This window comes from Corvus hawaiiensis, chromosome 12 (genome assembly GCF_020740725.1).
Source record: "Corvus hawaiiensis isolate bCorHaw1 chromosome 12, bCorHaw1.pri.cur, whole genome shotgun sequence".
Classification (NCBI taxonomy): domain Eukaryota; kingdom Metazoa; phylum Chordata; class Aves; order Passeriformes; family Corvidae; genus Corvus; species Corvus hawaiiensis.
Window position 1 is genome coordinate 3,499,828 of NC_063224.1, and position 22,912 is coordinate 3,522,739.

Genomic DNA, 22,912 nt, shown 5'->3' on the forward strand with positions numbered 1-22,912 from the left:
GCCGGGCGGGCGGAGGTGCCGGATGGCGCCGGCCGGGCCCGGGTGGTGTCACAGCGCGGGGCCCATCGGGGGCGGAGAGCGGCCGGGCCCGCCCTGCCGGTAAGCGAGGGGCGGGCGGGGGGCTCGCCTCAGCCTCAGCCTCAGCCTCGTCACCGGCTGCGGAGCGATGGGCTGGGCTGGGCTGGGCTGAGCTGGGCACACCGGGAATAAACCGTCCAAGGACCCCCTTTCTCCAGCGTTTCGCTGCTTAAATTAACAATATCTCCACGGTCTGTCTTCTAGGTTAAAGTGGTTTCCATTCACCCCTCGGTGTTTTCTCGATGACCGACATCTTCCTCAGGCAGACAAGGCTTTAGGCCTGAAGGTGAAGCAGCCACAACTCGGCCTCTTATTTACGGTAAACAAAGTTACCGACAGAAGCACTGCATTAGGCTCAGCAGTGCGTCCTTCGGAGGAGGCGGCTGAAGGGCTGCGTGATGGGCTCGTCTGCAAAAGAGAGGTGTCAGGAAGGACATGGAATTTGCAGAAAAAAACCCTACAAAACGATCTTTTTATTGCTCATCTCATCTTTTTCATATTGTCACCCCAGACTTGCGTTTCCCCCAGACATATGGGAATGCTGATGGTAGTGGTGGCTGTCACTGTGGTCATGGTGGAATTTGGGATTTCAGGCCTTGTTAGGTCTGCGCTGTGCTGCTCCAGGGAGAAAACCAGAGCCCAGACAACACTAAAAATCAAATCTGTGTAATGCAGGTGACTCCTGGGACACTGAGAGAAATAGTTGTACCACTAAATGTGTAAAACAGAGAAACCCCAAACCAACCCCCCTATCGCCAACCTTAATTCTGTGGTTACCAACTCCCAATGATTGATTTATTGGTTTCATATGAATCTGTGTGTTTTTAATGGGTCTTGAATTGTGTTCCTTAATGTTTTTGTGACTTTGTTTCAAATGATTTTAGTATTATGTCCTTAGAAAAAACCACTCTCATGTAATTTTCAGAGACTTTGCAGTGATGTGTTTTAGTGCCACATCATATTGGCAAACTTAGCTGTAGTCCATTAATGCACCAGAAAGATGCAGCATAGTCTGTCATAACTAATCCATTATCAGGCTTCTCCCTTCATGTTAGGGATGTATTCTAGCTGTCAAACTCATGGTCACTTTGTATAAACTAATTTAACCATTAGGTCATATTGGTTTTTCCATTTGATAGAGACGTGACAGGTTTGCATTGGTGGGCCAGGGTGGTTTTAGCAAAGAGCTGTCAGACTGTTAGCTTTTAAAGCACAGTTACTGTTCAGATGTTCCCCAAGTTCGTGAAATCTGGGTGAATACAGAGACAAAACAGTAGTTTTAATAATTTCCTTTAAGGCTATTAATTTGCTCTTCTTGTAAAGCTTGCACTGGTATGTTAGTCTGTTTGATGTGTCTTTCATGGCCCTTGTGATATCTTTCTGTGTTTAATGTTTCTTTTGATTCTTTTTTCTTTGCTTCAGGTTGAAAAGATGGGGAATGCAGAAAGCAATGCTTATCAGAATCACCTTTCCAGATTTCTTCCTGAGGAGCAGTCTGACATTGATGGACTATTCAATACCTTATCAGGATTGAGTGGCTCAGCTGGAGCAAAAAATGCCAAAGCTGCAAAGAAAACTGTGACTCTGGCAGCACTACAGGCAAGACAATCTGTTATTCATGATATATCTGGGATGTAGTGCGTTGAACAGAATTCCAGAAAGAAGCTATAAAGATGTGGCAATAGTTATTTTTCAAGGATTGCTCATCTCAATTTAATTTTTCATAATTTGGGGCAGGATGGATATTTAACTTTTGCTTGCAGTTTAACATGAGTAGTGACTTTCAGGTTTGCATTCATTTCTTAAATTGCATTTTTGGGTCCATTTGCAGCTTTCCTGATTCTGAAGTAAGTTGGGGTGTATGGAAATATTTTTACAGAGACCTGAAAAATGGGAAGAATATTTTTCCCCCTGGAGTCTGTAGTGGGGGATCATTTACAGATTGTCTTGAGAAGCTGTCACAAAGTCAGTTTTTATTTGGTTATGCCTGTCTCCCTCAACACATCACTGTCTCTAATCTCTTCATTTGTACTAAAAGCAGAGAATTCAATTTGACTTGATTAAGCTGTGGCTCCCTGTTTTAGCTAATTAACATGCATTATGCTTCTGATTAACTTTGCATTCATTTTCTAATCAAGAGAAAAATGATTCATTGGAATCCTTAATACCTTCAGCTAGTCAGGAACTAAGTGGCCCAATGAATGTAGTGGTAAAGTGCAGTTTGATATGTATTACACAAATAATGGAGTCAAATTAAAACTCATTGAAAGCAGCAGGTTATTTTAAGGTGTTCAGCAATGCCTGTGCATACAGACCAGCTTCAGCCTTCCTGCAGCCTGGCTGTTCATGAGCTGTCACCGGTTTTTGGAGCACCAATTTTGGAAATGATGTTCCCGCTGCCTGGTTTTTCAGCATTAATTCATCCAATGTCCTTGGTGCCTGTTATTTGTTTGGGACCTGGAAGAAGTTCTCTTTCTTGCTTTGCCCTAGATCAGTGTGATCTCTGATGAACATTTGCCTTTTCCCTTCCTGGCTTTTTGTTTACCAGCTTAAATTAAAATCTTTTTGAAGACTTCCTGTAGGTGCAGGGAGAGTGGCAATGCCATTTCTGCCTTGTAGGTGACAGTGCTCATGCCTGGGCTGGACTGAGATGTGACAGATTTGATCCAGCAGCAGTTTGGTAACACTGGTGAGGCCCCAAGCATCACCTCCTGTGCTCTGCTTAGGTTACACATCTTCTGGGCCAGGGCAGGCTGCACTGCATAGCTTGGGAAGCAGCTGGAGCAGGAACCTCCAGATTATTTCTTGAAGCCATTTAAAACAAGGGTTCTGAACTATCAGAGATGTGAGTTAGAGGGTTATTAAAGATTCCTTTTTTACACACCTCCTTTTTTTGCACCCCGGGTCCACTCTTTGGAATAGCTAGAAGCACAATGGAACAGCGCAGTGAAGTGGTGGGATTAGGTAGGTAATTCAGCAGTGTGAAGTAAAAAACCCTTGAGTATAATCTTTTAGTAGTGTTCCCTGCTGCCTCTCCCACTTTAGGCTCATGTAGGATTTTTAGAAAGCCTCTCAAAGACAGCTGTACCCCCTGTGACCATCCCTCCCTCCCTGTGGAGCACTCTGATGTGAAAGGCTGTGGCTGCTGTTTCTGCTCCTGCTGGAATCAATGGGAGTTGTACCACTGACGTCAGTGAAAGCAGCACAGAGCTCGGGATATTGGATCTCTTGTGCCCAGCAACAGCCATTAACAGCAAATAGGAGCAGCCCAGGTGGCTTCCACAGGAGTGGCATTGAGCCAGGGAATCAGTAATAGCAGCTCCCCTGAGTGGAGTAGGGCTTTTAGGCATGTGGGGCTCCACTGATTTCAGCACAGTCCCCACTGAGCTACACCCCGTGTGCAAGAGTCAGGTCAGGTCTTCAGCACGTTGTGCGCAGTGCTGTGCACAGTGAGGACACTGGGTAATCATGTCCTCCTGCATGCATGTATTTGAGATGATTTATTTTTAAACAGTGTAATTATCTTGAACACTCTGAAAGTTGAATCCAAAGTTAGATCTTTCCCACAGAGCTGTGATGAATGATGATGTATTCCAGCTAGATTTCAATTCAAAGGGCCAAGCATGCAATTCTGATGAATAAGTGCTGATTTTGACTCTCTCCTAACATCAGGGATGCTTTTTAAAAATCAGGTGATCTGTGCTTCAATTAGTTGCTATGCAGAGAGAAATTTCCCAGGATTGTTTCTACACGTGCATGTAGGGTTAAACACTGCCTTGAGGCCAAAACTGAGATATGGAAAACACTACTTTCCTTTTAAGTGACCTCCACTATCAAAAGCAGAGTTAAAACACAATTTGGAATGTTATACTGGCAGAGTTGGCAACCTTTGCACCAGAGTTATCACCTAGAAACCCTTTGCTTATACGCTATTAAGACTTTACAGTATTGCTTTTCTGAAGTCCATGGCGTTTCTAGAAAAACAGTATCAACCTAAATCACTAAAAAAATCACTATAAAAATAGAGATTTTTAGTTTTTCTCTTGGCAAAGCAGCTCTTTGACAAAAGTTTATTGCTCATACTATATTCTGTATGTCAGCACAGATTACCTGAAATACATCAGTTATTCTTCATTTGTAAAATGTGCTCTTTACTGTTTCTCTCACTGCAGGCACACACCCGGGAGCCCCTGCCAGAGCCAATGACTCTTCGTTTGTACAATGGAATGAAAAGCATTGACCTGCCTGGCAAATCATCTGGGCTGAGTGAACAGATTTCGAAGGAGCAGTTTGTAATTTTTATGTCCAACCTCTTAAAAGGGAATGCAGATGAGAAGATTAGCATAATAATGAGAATGATCGCAGGGACAGGAGGGCCTCTGAAGGGCAAACAAATCCAAGAGGTAAACGAGCAGTTATATGTGTGTTGGGGGGACAGTAAGAGAGCAGGGCAATAGTTAAGAGCCAGCAAGGGCTGTGGTGTGACTGGTGCTTCTGAGAACTGAGCAAAATGCTTTCTAGAGCTTTAGTTACAGGATCAGCTATGTAGCTTGCAAGGTGACAGAGTGAGATATCACAGAACAGTAATTCACCAGCAGCTCCTACACTGCAAAACGTGACCCTCCGCTCCCTCTTTCATTCCCTATTTTATGGTGGTGCTTTGTGAAGTAACATGTATCAAACGTCTTGAAAAAGGATCCTTTTCAAGACCTATGACACTGAAATAGCATTTCTGTAGTTCCTGACTTGTCATGGCAAGAGATGTTTCTGCCTTTGGGACTACAGCGTCAGTACTGTTTGACTTTATCTTCAGACAGTCGTTTGAAGCTCTTGGAAATTTCATTTAAGAAATACCAAAATGGTGATGTTTTAAAGTTCACAGAGGATCTGATCACATCTGTAGTCCATGTACTGAGCTACAGGAAGGAGCTGAAAGGTTGGAATTTGGAGAATACGAGGGATTCTTCAAGTGGAGTTAAAGCTTTGGCTTCTGAGCTGCTCTCGGAATTGAAGCTTCCAGGTAAGCCAGCCCTGATTCAGCATATCCCAGAGCTTGTGTAATCAGTGATCTCATGAGAGTTTCTCTCTTTAGGTCACATCTTTGAATTCAAAGGGTGAGACCAAAATTTCGAACCTAGTGCTTAGAAAATGACATGGGAATTTTATTTATTTAGCTTACCATCTTTCTCCCCTAAATTCAGGTGAGATTTGGTTTGAAGTCCCAGTTTGTTGTGGAACATGTCTATTTTACAAATACCTGACTTGCAAGTGACAGGCATGGGCATCTAAATATCTTTTATTTAAATAAAATTTATCATATATTTATGGCTATGTCCTTTTATAAAGTGTAAGTCTATCTTTGCACTGCTGTAATAACAGATTTTGGTGTCTTGCAAAGAACATTTCATGAGTTGTAGCTTGGAGTCCGTGCTTCTAAATCATGACAGCCCAGCCAAAGAATGCCACAGGTAAATGGTTGTCAGTTTTATTGTTGCATTTGCTTAATGTAGTTGACACTTTACTGTTGCTGGCTCCTTTCGTGTGTGGTTTTCTGTTCATTACAACAATGGAATATTGTGTTTACACTTAAAAATCACCTGATTATTTTCGAGACCGTGAGACTTACTCCTGTCCCTGTGTGTCTTGTTCTTTAGATGGGACAAAACCCGTGGGTTCTCAGCTGCTGGAGACAAATTTTGATCAAAGTGTCATTGAGGACTGGGTGTACCGAGTTCCCCAGATCTCAGTTTTCCTCAGTGTTGTCATCAGGCAAGGCCTCCACGTCCTGCATTCCCTCCCAGACCAAACCAACGACATCCTCAACCTGGTTCCCCACTGCAAAGGCATCAAAGGAAGAGGAGTTGCCAGTCTCTTTGACATCCCAGCCATCATCTACATCAACTCCCACCTGCCTGCAGAGCTGCAGCACAAGTGGCAGCTTTTATTTTCCTCCAGGCTCCATGGGGAAAGCTTCTCACAGTTGTGTGCCCATATAGTGAACAAAGGCCCTTGCATAGTGATCCTAAGGGACGTGGATGGTTTCCTCTTTGGTGGGTTTGCATCTCACTCCTGGGAGGTGAAGCCACAGTTTCAAGGTAATACTCACTTTTCTTTTTTTAGTATCTCTGGTAAACATTCCCTGGTTTTTGTACAGGCACAAGAATCCTGTCCACTTCGTGGATACTGGCTTTTTAATGAGCCACAGTGTTTTTTACACTTCCAAGTGAGTTTTTCTGTGGCAAAAATAACACTAATTTTCAAAGAATATAAAACACACGCAAAGTTACTCTTAGCATGGCAGTCAGGCGAGTTGCTGATTAATATTTATAGTTTGTTATTTGGTAAGGCTTTTAAAATTGCAGGACTTATTGATCACAGAACAAGTTTTCAGGGAAATCTATCAAGCCCTGTAGCTGCTTAGATGGAAAATTAAACGAAAATGAAGGAAATAGAGCACAGATGATGAATTAGTGTCTAAATAAATTTGCCCACAGGATGGCAGTCCTCCATCAGGAACGCCTGAGCCTCCTCTTGCCATTTGTGCAGTGTCTTTGTTCCCCTTCTAAAATCCAGCAGCCAGAGGATTCTTTGGACAAGCTAAACTTCTTGTTCCCTTAAAACTTAGGTGGGGAGAGAGAGGGTTTTTTAAGGACTCTTGGTAAAGAATGTTTGTGATGGATTTGAGAAGAAAGAAAAGTGGGCTTTGGGTATTTGATGTTGCTGGAAATCCTCACTTTGGCTACATTAGAAACTCAACTCATGTCCTGAATGAGTAGTTGAAAATGACCACTTCAGACAGTATAATGTTATTTTACACTGACTACACATCCCTTTCCTTGTATTCTTCCCTGATAGAGAAACATATAAAGCATACAGGGCAAGCACAGCTCAGGTGCCTCTGAATACCAAACTGGGCATGGTGAAAATTGCTCTAAATCATCGACTCTAAACTGATTTATGTATCAGTGTAGTCAGAACTGGGGGTGTCTGCACTCACACCAATTTGTACAGATCTATCAGTTGGCCAGTTTTAGGTGATATAGTGCAATCTGGGCTAGGTGACACAGTGACATAATGTCCTAGTGGTGCCTCTGACTCTGCCCTTGATCACAGCCTGTAATTGCATTGATTCCTGTGGCTACACAGAGTTCATTGAGAATAAAAAATAGATCTAAATCTTGATGGGAGATCTACTGGCTTTCTGAGGTGGTAGCTGCTTTCTTTGAATTATTCAGCTTCAATTATGTTTTCTATTCTATTTGTAGGCAAGTTATTGCTTGCCCGCTTGTCTGACCTGAGGTGCTTCTCTGTTTGCAGGTGACAACAGATGCTTTCTGTTTTCAGTTTTCCCCACTCTGGCTGTATACACATACACAGGGTACAATGACCACTACATGTATTTAAACCATGGCCAACAGACTATGCCAAATGGACTTGTAAGTATTCAGAAATGATGATTTGGAAATTGGATTTGTGGCTGGTGTTTGGAAGGGTTTTGTGGTTTTTTGGTTTTTTTTTGGAGAGCAGATTTGTTTCACTTGTTATTCTCTGAGGAAATTTGCATCCCCGAAGCAGCACAAAACAGTGATCTGTGTAACTGAGGATTCTTCCACTGGCTGCTCTCCCTGCCATGCCAGCTGCTTTTGGAATTATGGAGGAGAAGGCCCAGCAGAATTAGAGTGCAGACATTGCAAGTAGCTGCTGCTGCTGCTGTGTGATGACAGGGGCAGGAGCTCCTCTTACTCAAGTTCACAGATGAGCTCTCCAGATGCAGAGGAGTTTCTATAGAGAGCTACAACACACCACCTGTCTTGAAAATGCTTTACAGTTTTGGAGCATTATGTGCCCATAACTTTGGGAATTGCAGCAGGCTGGAATTAATTTGCTCTAGAGAAAGTGAACAACATCAAATGACATTACTGGTTTCTGTAGATACTTTCCTAAATGGGAAAGAGGCAGCAAACCCAAGCACTGCCCCTCTGTTTGGAATGGAACTGTTAGTCAATAAACAGAAGCCAGGAGCTACATTTCTGGCACAGCTCACAGATATTTGTATTCTGTAAAGCTTAGAGGTAGGCCAGTATCACTCAGGTAGATTCTTACTTGTGTTCAGGAATAACAGATGTGGGTGCAGAGGCCCAGGTTCACTCAGAATCCCCTTCTTTCACCTACTCACAGAAGTGTGGCATAAATACTGAGCACAGCAGCTTGTTCTTAGGTTTCCTAACTTTCCCAGTCTGTTTTCCCTGTGCAGGATGTGTTTGATGTGCTGGTTTTCTTCCCAGGGTATGGGTGGACAGCATGGCTACTTCGGGCTCTGGATAGACAGTGACTATGGGAAGGGCCACAGCAAAGCCAAACCTCGGTGCACTACCTACAACAGCCCCCAGCTGTCAGCTAAAGAGGATTTTACACTGGATGCCATGGAAGTTTGGGCAGTGGGAGATGCCCCTGAGAGTGCAGGGGTAGGTGAAATTGTGAATTGAACCTGTGAAATTGTGTCCTGGTTGGAACAGAAGATGTGAATGCAAAGCTCACAGTTGTTGTTTTCTGTTTAAACACTGTCTCTCCATTGTAGTGAATAACATTTTCTTTAACTGGCCCTGTGGTGCCATGAGTTTTGTAGCAGGCAGATAGCAAAACAGTAGTGGAATTATTGAGGGTGCCAACAAGAAGGAGTATCAGGAGCCATGAGGTGATCAAGTCAGAGTAGCAGTACTTTTTTCTGAATTTCAAAAGGCCTTTTTGATATTGAGGAATGGTCTCTGGGAGGAACCTCCTTGGAGGGGCTCAGTAAAACCCAGTGTTTCTAAAACAGACGGCACTGGAAACTCTCAAGGAAAGTTTAATCTGTAATTCATGAAGAGACCCAAAAGATTTCTTTATCAGTAACTTTAAATTTACTATTGTTTTACAATAAATTTATGTGAATAGGTTTATGCCAGTCTTTCTGCACTTGGTTTATTTTTGGAAATGAGTAGGAGCCCTCTCTCCAGTCTCCTCTATCCCTGCAATTTATTCTCTTACTAAACTGTCTGGTCTGTACAGTTTGGTGGGGTTTTAAAATTTATTTATTTTTCACTTCTTTTCATACTAAATTCATGTGCCCTGACTTCGCTGGACACATAGTTCTAAATAGATACAGAGCAAACTGTTTACAGAAAATGTTGAATTGTAACTGGATCTCTTCTTTAAAAACTTTAGCACTTCAGACTGAGGTGAGGTTATCCAGGATGTCCTGGCTGGCTTGTAACCTGAATAAGCTTGAAATAGTTCACTGTCATCCTAGGAAAAGTTTATGGCCATTTTGTGTAGCTGCAGCAGTAAAAATCATTTGATGTATCCCAGTGAGTTTTGGAATTGGAAATACATCTTCTCCATTGTGCCAAGCTTGCAGACCACATCACTTATGGACTTTAGAGTGTGTCCCTTCCCTGTAGCCTGGTATGGACATTTTAAATTGACTGTATTTTATTTTGTTTTGAAGAGAAAAGGCAAGAAGAGTATCCTGGATGTGGATCCTCAGGCTCAGGCCTTGTTAGAAATGGCTGGAAAAAGTCGTCAGAGCGAAGGTCTGCGGGAGCCCATTGAAGAGGATGAAGATGATGATGATGATGAGAACTAAAGGAGCCACAGTAACATGAAAAACCTTTACTTTTATTTGCTTCCAAGTGTTAATGTTCCTTGGACAAGATTTTTTTCCCTTTTTTTCCCCCCTTAAATTTACCTAATTGTCTGGGACAAAGCTTGACCCTTGTACTTGTGTAATATTTAGGTCTAATGCACTGTTCTGCGTGAAGGGTTTTGTTTGGGGAGGACAGAAAAAGTAACGAGGGACATAATCATTAGGCATGGCTAAGGTCTAGCTGGATATGAATCTGCTTGCATTCCCCATAGATCATGTCTGCACACTAAATGAAAAGCAGCAGAAGTTACTGACAGTATGGCTTTCTGTCTTGGAGAGTTGATATGTACATAGTTACATATTTATAAAGCCTGTTCAAGGCACTGATTAAAGCTCTTATACCTCAACTGCACATATTTATTTGCATGCAATGGAATGAGTCAGCAAAGCTTACAGACTGTAATGATGTCCTGCGTTGGTGAACATAGCATAGTCCACATGATGCCATATGAAGGGTGCTATTAATTTGCATTGCTTCAGTTAAAGCATTAAATTTCAAGCTTTCTAAGTCAGATTTTCAGCAGGTGACTCCATATTCTGTAAGATGTCCAGAACAGTTATACAGCAACAAATTTTATACTACTACACTACCCTTGGTCCAACTCACTTCACCTGCTTCTGCAGAAACTTGTCTGTAGGTTTTTAAACTTGGAACAGAATCACTGGAGCCATATTTATCCTAAAAATGGGCCATACCTCCAGCAGGAATTCTCTAGAGAAGGTACATTCTTTAGTAGCCTCATGAGACTGGAATGAAAGATCAGGCTTTTAAAAAGGTTGAGTAAGAAGCAGCCACATTTAATTGAGAATAGGATCTGTGGATACCTTGTGAAAGAAATAAAAATCAGGGTTATGTGTGTAAAATGTTTAAAGAAGATTGCTGTACACTTTATTTCCACATAATTAATCATTACTCTATTATAGAAAAATGTCCCCAGAATGTGAAATGCAGTTGTTGGGGTTTGTGCTCTGTTTTGTGGCTGTTCACCAGTCAGCACCAGTTTTGTCAGGTCTCTCATACTCAGGACTTTTTCTACTTGAATTAGTTCCCATCTCTCAGTAATTATTAGTTTGACCTTGCTAATTCTATGTGTAATTAACTTGTCAAAAATAACTCTGATTTCTACCAGGGGCTGTAATTTCTAACTCAGCAAAAAGTTTGGTTATTGGTGTCTCTGGTTGTCAGTGTTTCTCCTCCTGAGGAAAAGGACTGTGTCAAACCCCCTTTGTCCTGGCATGAGTTTGTCTTCTTTGCAGCTTACAGCAAAACTGTTGTAACAATAGAATTCTACAATTCCTGATAATGTGGCCTTCCTTCATGTTCTTTCCCTTGGTGTTTTCTTGTATGTGATTTTTTCCCCCCACCTGTTGTGAGGGAGCCGGATTTGAATATTCTGAACAATCTGCACTTGTGCCTTAATGTAGATCTTGTTTCTAAAAATTATATTAAACAACGTGAATTTAGCCTTGAAAGGAGAGCATGAAGAAATCACTCCAGCCAGGCATCCTAGGACTCAGCTGTGTGTTTTGTGGAGTACCTGAACTAATGCTTGGGGCATTTCTATACTGTTTGTTCCAGTACAGAGAGTGCTGTGAGGGGCCTGGCATAGTGTCCTTTTTATCCTGTATTTGCTTAGAGAAACCAGATAGTCTCCCAAATTTGTAAAAAAAATATACCATCAGAACGATTGCACTGATACTTTTGTATAGTTCTCTATACATATTAATAATGTTAAATTGTGCAATGTAAGGAGTAGCAAGTAAGTACATGATGCTGTCTGTAGGTGTGGTGATAGCAGCTTTTGTTTGAACATTCTCAAACTCCCACTCTGAGTCTCAGAGGTCTTTTTCACTTAACAGTGACTAAGCCTATTTAAATACTCCCAAGTGGATGGCATACAGGATGAGACAGTTGAATTTCTGCAGTCAACCATAAAATAAATAACTAGACTTTACTTTCCTTCCATGACAAGGTAGAAGCTTGCTTTTGAGAACTGAAAGTATCTGCAAGGGTTAAAAAAAAAAAGTGAATTGTACAAAGCTACTCTCCACCAAAAATATTTCAGTGGCCAGGTTTTGATTTTTAATGAGTATCAGTATAGCTGTTTCTTTCTAGTCTATGATTTCAAAATGTAATCCTGTTTAAACATCATCTTGTGACTATCAGCATAGCATTCTGACCTCTGAAATTGTAGATTTTTGACAAGTTTGTGTCTGAGACTCTTCAGTTTGAAGGTGTTAAGCTGGGGCAAGAAGAAAACTGACACTATGGTACTTCAGCAAATGTCTCAGCAAAGCATTATTTACTAGGACACCCACTGATGCAAGCAGCAGATGGGATTACTCAAAATTGCTCTTTAAATGTAAAAGATGGGCTTGGGATAGACTCAATTTTTCTTTTAACCTGAAGATTAAGAAATCTGGGCTTCATGCTCATACACCTAAAAATGTCCAGAAGGCTTTTGTCAGCAGTGGGCTTTGCTATGATCTGAACAGCTCAGTCTCTTTTGTGCAATTCTTGACCCAGCTGCAAAGCTCAACATCCCTGCTCTGTTCCTGACTCATCTTTATGCTCAGGCTCTTGTGAAAGCGAGTCCCTTTCCCATTAAATCCATCCTCTGCTGTGCACTGGGTCTGATCAGCCTTCCCTTTTTCTCCTGTCAGTCACACAGGTACAAAAACTGACAGCTGAGGGTTGGCACTTCAGCTGCCTGCTCTGTTTGACAGCTCCCCACAGTTTCCTTGAAAGTCTTGCTGAATCAAGGCTGGATACCTGGGAATCCACAAACGCTGTAAGTTGAAGGAAAAGAAATGCCTGAAGGCAGGTCTTTTCCACTCCTCTAATTCAACATAAAAGGACATGTCTAAATCATGAGTCTCACTCAGATGCTTGTCAGTAACATTTTAAAATGTAGATTTTATTAATAAAAACGATTTTGATTTAAATAAATAAAATTTCAGGCACAATAGATGTTTCTGTACAGGTGTGAAACTTCTTTTGTCTGGGACTAGCACAGCCTTCTGGACATACAGATTGGTGCTATAAAAATATACCTGTTCTTGGTGTAAAACAGGAGCCACTCTGGAGGTTTCTGCAAACAGCTCACCTGGAGTGGGCAGAAGAGTCTCTGGTGTGAGGGCTGTTGGTACAGATGCACTTGAGTACCTTCAGGAAGGATGTGTGGCATCACAAAGCCATGGATTTGGATTATCCAGCATCACAGCTCTGCTCCAAGTGTATTTTAGAGAATCTGAGTCAGTTGTGACATCCCTTTGTGTGCTTTGGGTGGCAGCAGCGCTGTTCACAGAGTTTGACGAGCTCGGACACGATGAACACTGAGGAAGCCAGGCCAGTGAGGAACAGCAGGTCTGGGAGAGGAGAGAGTGCAGGTGAGCTCAGCTGGGCAAGAATCCCAGCCCAGGGCTTTTCTGCAGCTGGGAATTGTGCTGATGAACCCCTGGCTGCCCTTCCCAGTTGAGAATTAGGGACACCACTACAACAGACAAGTAACACCCACAGCTGGGATAGTCCCCTTGGAGGGTGGAAACAGGAATCCTTTGGGATCCCTGCCCCCTGCTTGTGACAACAGCCTAATGTAGACATAACACGGTGTGCTGGGGTGGAATTTGCTGATTCAAATTAAAATCTGTGGTGCATTTCAGCTGGGAAACCCTGCTCTTTCCAAAGGGGGTGTCAGCATAATGATCTGGGAAATATCATCATACAGAGCTCCTGGAAAGTCTTGGCATGTCTGCATTTACTTGCATTTATGTGCAGTAAATCAGAATTCAGAATCTAAGCTGGGATAATATTAAATACTGCTGCTATTTGGGTACAGCTCTCTAAATACCCAGGTATAGGAGCTGTAGATTGGTTTCCCCTACCAGTGATGTGTTGGGAGCTAACAGAGCAATGGCATCTGCTTTCTAAAGTCACTTTAAGGAAAAAACAAACAAACAAACCATTATTGATTTTGCAACTTACCTAAAACTCCTAAATTCTCTGTCTGGAAGATCTTCTGTAGTGGAGGGATGTAGATAACAGCCAGCTGTCCCAAAAAGGACCCAAGCACGGAATACAAGAACATGCGGTTTCGGAAAAAGCCGATTTCAAATATCAACTTTGTCTAGAGCAGGGAAAAAAAAAATTTTTAACTTTTCCCAATCTCTGTTGGAGCTAAATGTCACCCTGATACTTTACCTTTCAACTCCATTACTTTTTAAGTTACATAAACACTAACTTAGAGCTGTATAATTGAAAGTGTAGTTGTACTTGAACTGTAAAGGATAATTTTATCTGTATAAAAAGTTGATAAAAATCATACTGCTTTAAATTATAAAACTCCTTACTAGGCAAAACGCTGGTATTCTAATGTTTATGTTTGTGATTTGAGACAAGAAATTACTGCTGACAGAGCAATCTCACCTGAGAGCGACATGTCAGGGCGTTGAAGAGGTCAAAAAACACAAAACAGGTGAAAGTCATCGTTGTGGTTCGAGGAGTTATGCCACCTTTTGGAATCTGGAAGCACACAAAAATTCAGAGGTTAGTTTAACCTTACAAAAATACGCCAATTCAATAGAAGAATTAAATGTTCCCTTTAATGAGCCCAGTCAAATCAAAGGGTAGTAAAACAAAGGAGTAAATCTAGTTCTAGCTGTTATAGGTAGCATTCATTTCTCTCTGCTCATTTTAGAGTTGATGATCTTATCAACCCTATTTTAAATTCTTAAACTGATGTGGACTTTGAGTAAAGAACGTTCTAAACTAAATTACTGAAACTTAAAGTAGTAATTTACCAACAGCAATCCATTGTACTTGGCATTTTCTGCTGGGAAAATGGAAAGCTGGAGGGGAAAGTCCCTTAAAGTATTGATGACACATCAAGTAATAGGTTTCCCATTCTAGACTGTAAGCTCCAAATTAGAGGTAACAGAGGGAGGCAGGAGCAGAGCTAGGAGCTGACCCTGCTTTCTCAGCCCTCTGCCCACACTGATCCTTCCCAACGGGATGGATTCCAGAAATCCTTCTCATGTCCTCCAGAAACTGTTGTGCTCCATCCACCCTGATGGAAACAAGATCTGAGTGCAGATCTCCCTCACCTCCTTCCAGAAGACAAAGAGGGTTCCACTGATGATGATGATTGCTGACATGAAGATTTTCAGGATCAGCGATTTGCTGAGTATGGTGTCCGTGATGCACCGGGGGGGCTGCTTGATGGTGTCCCTATCAACAGGTTCAACCCCCAAGCTGCCTCCAAGAGAAGCAGAGGGATGTGTTAATGAATGCAGGGTGTCCCCAAATGGACATCCTGAGAAACCAGGATGGAGCTGGAGGATGCAATTCCTTGGAACACGGCATGAATATTCAAGCAAGGTGACACAAGGCCCAAATCTGTCCATGACACTGATGCCAAAGGCCTTTTCTGCATATTGAGCTGCTAAAATAACATCAGATCATCATACCAGTATCCCACCTGAGAGTGAGAGCTAACTGTGAGACGTGCATAATGTGGAAGCAGTAATTATATTTAGCTGTTATTGTAATTAGCGCTTGCATGAGGTTCCTAAGTCTTGTGATTTTGGGGCATATACCCACTATTCCTTGCCCATTCTACCAGCAGGTGATGCTCTCAGGATAACAGGCCATTCCTGGTTAAAAAATGGAATAGTTAAGTGATTCCACCATAAAGCAGGAAAATACAGAAAACCCCAAGTAAATGCGAAGTGCATTCTGAAAGACCAGAAGGGAACAAAAGTGCAACTTATCCAACCACTGATGATGATTGATGAGGAATCACAACACTTTATGAGCCAAATTCACACATGCAAAAGCCAAGATTATTTTGCTCATTTAACTCTTCCATACCTCTGTGCTGGCGGCCCATCCATGATGATGTTGATCCATAAGATCTGCATGGCATTGAGTGGATTTGGTAGGTTGAGCACTGTTGACAGGGTAATTAGGCTCAAAGCTGAAATACTCCTGCAAAGCACAGAAGAACATTATTCTGCAGGGCCTCACCCCAAAGGTGCTTTCACGGGAGCTGAAGCAAACAGGAACTTACGTGCTCAACTGGAACCGGACAAAATTTTTTATGTTGTAAAATATTCCCTTTCCCTCTTCTATTGCATTCCTGGAAGGGAGAGGGGAGTTAATTAAGTAAAGAGCACTCACACTGTTTTACGTTGAGCTCCCTCTGACACTCAAAACACAATTTGTCTTTTGTAGCCCTTATTTCAGTAGAAATTCAGAGCCCAGCTCAGGAGGAGGCCATCAATGCAGCTTCTCACTTACAATTCCTTTATCAACGAGTAGATCTGAAAACCTGGGCCAGGTTTTGGTTCATAGAGCAGGCCTGGACCTATTTATAGACTCACTGTACGTACCCTGCCCACTCTCTCTGTTATTGTGAGCCAACAGAGCATTGCAAATTATGTTTTTCCTCTGAGCTTCCTGGATGTGGCAGAGTACGAGGTAGAATCATGAAGGATCATCAAGTCCAGCTTTTGACTAAAAAAATCTCTGATCTACCCAGACTTCCAGGTACTCTCAGATCCCCAGTTAGCTGCAGCAATGAGGAGCCAGGGCTTTCAGGTTAGAGGTGGCTTGGTCAGCACCACTTGGAAGGAAAGTCACTGCCATGTATGCAACTAAAAACGAGTCAGAGCCACACTGGGGCTCTCCACTTCCATGTCCTGCATCCTGCCTCATTCCCAGGGCTCCTCACGCAACAGGCTTGCTGCAGGGGACAGCCAGAAAGTAGCTGAAGAGCAAGAAAGTCACTAAACCTACATCACTTTTGAGAAGTCATCGTCCACGAGGATCATGTTGGCAGCCTCTTTGCTGACGTCTGTCCCCGCTTGTCCCATCGCGATCCCGATATCCGCGGATTTCAGGGCCACGGCGTCGTTGACACCGTCTCCTGTCATTGACACCACAGCACCAGCCCTCTGCAAGGCCTGTGGGAGGGGAGAGGTCAGAGGCTCTCAAGCCAGAAGACAAACAAGTCCTGTTGGCAATTTCAGAGTCTGTACTATTTGCTCTTTTCATATTGAAAGATCAGAAGTGCTGTTTGGCTCTGAGGGTAAAACAAACTCGGCACCACACCAAGGACAAAACTCAGAGCAAGAATTAGGAGATTGTTTTTTCAGGAGTGTAGGGAATCTCACAACTCCAGCAGAAGTTAGAAGAGGGGAGTAAAACCCTCAGAAATCATTCTCCTGATGTTATACTTGCTAATACCTCACTAGTGTTTTTCAAATGCCCAGGCCAGGCTTGCAAGAGAAATCATAAAATCAAAGAATCATGGAATATCCTGAGTTGGAAAGGACCCACAAGGATCACCAAGTCCAATTCCACAGCTAATACCTTCAGAGAAATAGTGCCAGTGCTCTAGCTGAGGTTTTACAGTCCTTTAGTTTGAGTTGATCCTGCTGGGGAAGACCAGGTCATGTAGAGAGCTGAGGCTCCCTCCCCCTTGTTTTTGTGAGGCACACAAGGAATTTTAGAGGCTCTTAGTACCTTTATTATTTTTAGTTTGTGCTTTGGACTTGTTCTGAAGAAAATGGAAACCTGAAAACAAAAAAAGGACAAAATATAATCTCGTATTAGATGGGAGCTATTGGAAATAGGCCTTCTTTATGTAACAAAAGCCATTACATTTTGGACAGTGGAGGAGAGCTCTGCCTCTGCCAGCTGGTCCAGCTCTTCCCCAGACATGGCTTTCAGCTTCCCATTGCAGAGACCAATATTCTGTCCTGCAAAGAAAAGAGATACTCACACTCTAAATATGAGTGGGTTCTATAATCCCAGCAATGCCACCTGTGTCTTTTAAGAGTCTTACACTGAGCTTTTGCCATTTCTGGTGCTAAAATAGCGGAATTAATTTACTGGAATTTGGCCCAGAGTTCATAGCTGCTCTATACTGCATTTAATATTTCAATGGAAAAGCAAAAACTCAGTGACCTTTAAAGCCTCTACTGCACACACAAAAACGATGAGAAAGTTGATTATTAAGGGATATAACATTTGACTGATGTGACAGACACACCACAGAGCCCCAGGAAAGCAGCACAGTTTGGTACCTATAGCCACAGCCGTTTCCAGGGCGTCTCCAGTGACCATCTTTACTGACACACCAGACTCAAACAGGACCTGAACAGCTTCTCTCACTCCAGCCCTTGGGGGATCAATTATTCCAACCAGACCTAAAAATGTTAGCTTGCCAAGTTCTGGACCTGAAGCCAAAGCAAGTACTAGTAATAGAGGAGAAAAAAAGAAGACAAGAGTAAATTGTTAATGATGTATTTCCATGCTTTAAAAGGAATATTTAGAGAAGATATTAAATTGCCTGTTTTCCAGCAGAAAAAGTCATTAAAAACAGATCTTTATTCATTAAAATCAGATCTGGTACAGACACAAAAATCCAGTCCACTTAAATAATAGTTTCTCTGAATGAGAGCATTTCTGTTTGACGTGTTTCTCTTAGGATTTCTTTCTTTCTAATTTTAAGCTGTCTAGCATGTCTTCCCTAAATGCAGATGGATTAAATCTGGGCAGTGCTATGTTAAACCAGACACTACTAAACTACTAAGTTAAACAACAGCATTCCTGCAAAAACTTACACTTTTTTTAAAACCTAAAAATGTGAAATGTAAATTCAGTTCAACCAGTGAAGCTCCTATCATGTAAACATCCAGCTCTGAACATTTTGTCTCTGTTCTTGGAGCACTGCTCATTATCCTTCAATCATTCTTAAATCACTCTGGGATATTTTGCCAGGGGTTCATGTCAGTGTTGCTTTGATGGTGGAATCATAAACTGCAGCAGCTGCCTGAGTTAATCACTTCCCTTCAGAGCAGTGATTTGCCATTGCCACGAGGGCAGATCATTTGGATATTGTAAATCAAGCGCTGCACAGGAGTTCCTAACCACAAAGCACGGGGTGGGAGAATACGTACATTAACTGCCCCATCCCCCAGATCCGGCTGCCAAGGCTTGTTGTCACCTCCTTACCACCTGGGAACGGTGCCCGTGTTACTGTGGGAACACCTGAGACGTTTCTGAGGGGATGTTTCTGGTGATGAAGGAGGTGACAAGTGTGTAAAACTCCTGTGGGCTGTGCATGACAGGCAGTTGGGATCAGATCGACAGATTTGGGCCTAACAAAGGATTGAACCAAGCTTCAAACAGGAATCTCAACACCCAAATCCACATTTGGAACTCCTCTCAAACAGGCTTTTGTTGTTCTCTTCTCCAAAAGCAAAACTTGGCAGAGCAGTGCTTAGATCGGGCCCAGCACAAAGCTCTCCAGTGCATCACCCAGACCGTATCCCAGACAATCACAGCACTCCATGGAAGAGAAACATTCACATTTCCAGTGCTTATTTTCAATTCCTTTCAAACTCACTAATTTAAACCCAGCAAAGAAAAAAAAAAGATCAGCCAGCAGACCTAAGATACGGCTCTTGGCACTGTGACAAGTGTTGGGAAGAGATCACAAAAGTGATGCTAAGAACTGATGGCTTTAAACTGAAAGAGGGGAGATTTAGATTGGAGATTAGGAAGAAATTGTTCCCTGTGAGGGTGCTGAGACCCTGGCACAAGGTGCCCAGAGAAGCTGTGGCTGCCCCTGGATCCCTGGCAGTGTCCAAGACCAGGCTGGATGGGGCTTGGAGCAGCCTGGGATAGTGGAAGGTGTCCCTGCCCATGGCAGGGGTGGGATGAGATGAGCTTTAATGTCCCTTCAACCCAAGCAATTCTGGGATTCTGTGATCACTGAGCCTCTGACCATCCTAACCATGACAGAGCAGGAAAGTTTTAGGCCAGATAACCTGTAAGCTTAAGGGACACGGACAGTAAGGACTGACCTCGAAGTCCTGAGGAGCCCAGTCGCTTTTCCTCCTGCTGGTAGAGGGCTTTCTGCTGGGGCGTGAGTGCCAACGAGATGCCACCGCTGTTGTACAGAGAGCAGTACTGGATAACTTCTTCAAAGGCTCCTTTCATGAAGTAAATATCTTCCTGATCCTTTAAAGCAAGGAGAGAATACACTTTATCCAAAAAAAGGAGCACAGTTTAAATGAATAAGTCTGTAATTGTAGGTGGAGAAGATTCTGTTTCTTCTTTTACCTGTTTCGAGAGATGCCCAGGAGCATCCATGTATTATGGATAGGATGGGATATTTTTGCTCTGCTCATTTTTCATGTTCAGCCCTCACAGACAGCATGGTAATGAAAAGGTTGGTGAGTTTTTAAACCAGAGCACAGTATCAGCCAAAATGAGCTCCCTAACCCAGTAAGGGATGAATGACCAAACACTGAATCCCTCTCTCCCTGTCAGTTCTCTCTGAAAAGCTTTTGTTTTCCTGCTCAAACCACGGTATGGAAAATATTCCCTCCTCCCATTCAAACAGTTTTACAAGCTAAAATTCCACCCAAGCCAGGAATGTTGAGGTTTGTTCCGTTTTCTCCCGACATAGTTAACTCCTGCAAACATTATTTGCTGAAGAGATACCATTTCATGCCCATTGTTGAGGTGCACAATTAGAAACATGAAACCAGCCCCTGCCTCTGTTTGCTTTACCTGATTTTTCAGTGTGCATTTCACAGCCATCCACTTCTGCTCGGAGCTGAATGGAATTTCCTTCTTTCTTACATAAATGTCCTTTATGTCAGCTAATTCCATCTGAAGCAAGGTAAAACAAAAAGAGCACTGTGAGGCTGGACGTTGCCAAAGCTTGGATATATTTTCCATATCACAAGGATTGACTGTTGGCCGTGTCCTTCCAGGCTGTCAGATCCCACAGAGCTCAAGAGAAAACACGAGCAGGGAAAAATTCGTATCTCAAACCCAAAATCTTTTGCTTTAGGTGCCTGCTATGGGATAAATTAAACTGGAGTTTGAAGCTTGACCCCTGTTAAATTTTGCAGGAATTAGGGACCTGACATGCCTTTTGGTGAGAGGAACACATCCATTCCCCAAACCTATGGCAAAGCAATGGGATGAGCAGATTTCTGGGTTTCTTTTCTGGGTTATTGCCCAGCAACTCTACTTGAAAGAAGAAAGGAAATAGCAAACAGCTGAATGGTCAGTTGTGGATGTGGTTTTGAATTATTTCCTGATGAATTACACTCAAAAAGCAATTCACAACAAAACCTTTCAGTCCAAATCAATACACTCTTGCTCCAGCAGCATGTGTGATTATTGCAGGTGAAGTGGGAGAGACTGGAAGCTACTTCTGATCACCTTCTTCCCCAGCCCCCACCAAAACAAAAATTTAAAAATAAATATAAGAAAGACAACCTCCCTCATATTCTGCTATTGCTCAGCTACTGAATGCCAGAGCAGGAGGAAGGTTTTAATTCAGCATTTAGGGAAATGGAATGCCATTGCTTGAAAAAAGAAATTTAAAAAATCATGATTGCAGTGCTAGAGTTAGTTACAAGCTTTAAAAGCAGGAGGTAAGACCAGATGTTTGGAGGTGCATCATTTCATCAGGGACCTCCTGTGTTCTACAGCCCACCCGAGGGTGAGGCCTCAGGCTGGGTGACACTGCTGAGGTGATACCTTGAGATGTTTTACAGCTCTGCCTGGCAGTGTGAATGCAATATTCATAAAACCATCTTGTTTTACATAATCATTACTAGGAAAAAAGTGAAATCTAGCAGATGACCCAAAATGAGGGTGACCCTCTGCCATGCAATCTGGCCTGGCCTGTTCCTGCTCATTTTTAACTCTTGCTTTCCTCCTGGGCTCTTAATTGGCATGTGCAGGAAATATAAAATGAGCTGTCCAGTCTGAGCCCAAAAGAAATGCATAGCCCAGCCTAACTGCAGGATTAACCAAGCCAAAAGAGGATTGCTATCAGCACAGAAGCTCAAGGAAAGAGTCCATGACTAAAGGCTGACTGGGAGAGGCAACATCTATGACCTCGGGCAGAGGAGACAAGGAAAGATTAAACCAGTCTGGGGAACTTAAAGCAGTCTTACTCTGCTGCCAGACCTAACAAATCCAGCTGTTATTTATTTATTTATTATAATTTCAGGAAAATTTTACACTCTAAGGACCTTACCTTCATTGCCAGGGCAATGAGAGCTCCTTCTGTGGGTTGTCCTATCACACAGTTTTTCCTGATAACGGCGTTATTGACTACGCAGCCGGCCTAGAGAAAGGGACAGCTTTACATGGTATATTTTTTTTCATTACTGAAGTCACAGCTTTTTCATCTCTTTAAATGAAATGACGAAAGATTGGGGAATGAAAGGAACCACATCCCAAAAGTTTTGAGAAAAGATTTCCCCACGGCAGCATCTCTTGAGATCAGTTCTTGTGTTTTCTAAAGCCACTTAATCTATAAGATGCACCAATATTCTGGTAAAATGTTATGCTTTGGATAAATTAACATCAAGAAAACATGAGATACATCTAATGACCTTTATATATCATGAAAATGAAAGCTCAGTCTCTCCTACTGTTGTTTCTAATGTGCAGTAGGAATAAAATGGGACCTAATCTCCATTTGAGATTCCAGCTCAAATCATTTCACCACCCAAACACTCGCTCCAGCCTCCAGCTGAATGCTAAAAATTTTATGTAAAGCTGACACAAACCCAGAGGACATCACAATACATTTATAAATGGACTGTGTAGCTGGCTAATGTCTACAATCTGTGCACGTTAAAAACCTGACTGTGGCAAAATGTATTGGTCTCTCCTCTGCCAGAACTGTATTTTTATCCAGAATATCATTGCCTCCTGAAGCTGATGGCTCTGGTCTCTCTCTGCATGTCTTATGATCACTGCCTTTCACCCATAAGCTTCAGGAATTACATCACACTCAGTCTTTCCATGAAAATGTTTTAGCAAGACAGTCCATTTTAGAATTACAAAAGTGGGTTTTCTTCACACTAATTATCCAAAGTCATTTGTGAATCTGAAAATTGACTGTAACTAGGATATGCTGGTTCATAATTTACACTTACCTCCACGAGTTTCCCAATGGAGATGTTGGAAAATTCTTTAAGAATCTCCTTGGATGGCAGAAGATAAACATTTCCTTCTCCATTGTAGCCCACCCCACTGACCTGAGAGAGGGAGAGAAAGATGGGAAATTTCCTCTGTACCAGTCAGGAGTGGACTGCAGATGT

General features: G+C 42.5%; 2 protein-coding genes across 6 annotated transcripts in view; one reads left to right on the forward strand and one right to left on the reverse strand.

The window, feature by feature from the left end:
- MEAK7 (MTOR associated protein, eak-7 homolog) lies at positions 1–12,732 on the forward strand. Of its 5 annotated transcripts, none has more exons than XM_048316737.1 (9): positions 1–99; positions 283–397; positions 1,501–1,677; positions 4,251–4,481; positions 4,954–5,098; positions 5,733–6,173; positions 7,396–7,514; positions 8,364–8,543; positions 9,566–12,732. In XM_048316737.1, exons 1-9 carry the CDS (start codon positions 23–25, stop codon positions 9,701–9,703), a joined length of 1,623 nt encoding a protein of 540 aa, XP_048172694.1. In that variant the 5' UTR covers positions 1–22; the 3' UTR covers positions 9,704–12,732. The 5 variants fall into 5 exon arrangements, with proteins under 5 accessions (XP_048172694.1, XP_048172695.1, XP_048172697.1 ...); XM_048316738.1 differs by having other exon boundaries at positions 283–364; XM_048316740.1 differs by lacking the exon at positions 283–397 and having other exon boundaries at positions 22–99.
- Positions 12,661–22,912, reverse strand: part of ATP2C2 (ATPase secretory pathway Ca2+ transporting 2) — a 25,759-nt gene continuing 15,507 nt past the window's right edge. The window contains exons 14-27 of the mRNA XM_048316736.1: positions 22,748–22,849; positions 21,838–21,927; positions 20,349–20,450; positions 19,637–19,793; positions 17,852–18,022; positions 17,427–17,524; positions 17,289–17,339; positions 16,560–16,726; positions 15,832–15,900; positions 15,633–15,749; positions 14,867–15,014; positions 14,190–14,285; positions 13,749–13,890; positions 12,661–13,132 (exon numbers count right to left, since the gene is read on the reverse strand). Coding sequence (XP_048172693.1) covers positions 13,020–13,132; positions 13,749–13,890; positions 14,190–14,285; positions 14,867–15,014; positions 15,633–15,749; positions 15,832–15,900; positions 16,560–16,726; positions 17,289–17,339; positions 17,427–17,524; positions 17,852–18,022; positions 19,637–19,793; positions 20,349–20,450; positions 21,838–21,927; positions 22,748–22,849 — 1,623 coding nt within the window. The 3' untranslated portion in view covers positions 12,661–13,019. The remainder of the gene's footprint in view (positions 13,133–13,748; positions 13,891–14,189; positions 14,286–14,866; positions 15,015–15,632; positions 15,750–15,831; positions 15,901–16,559; positions 16,727–17,288; positions 17,340–17,426; positions 17,525–17,851; positions 18,023–19,636; positions 19,794–20,348; positions 20,451–21,837; positions 21,928–22,747; positions 22,850–22,912) is intronic.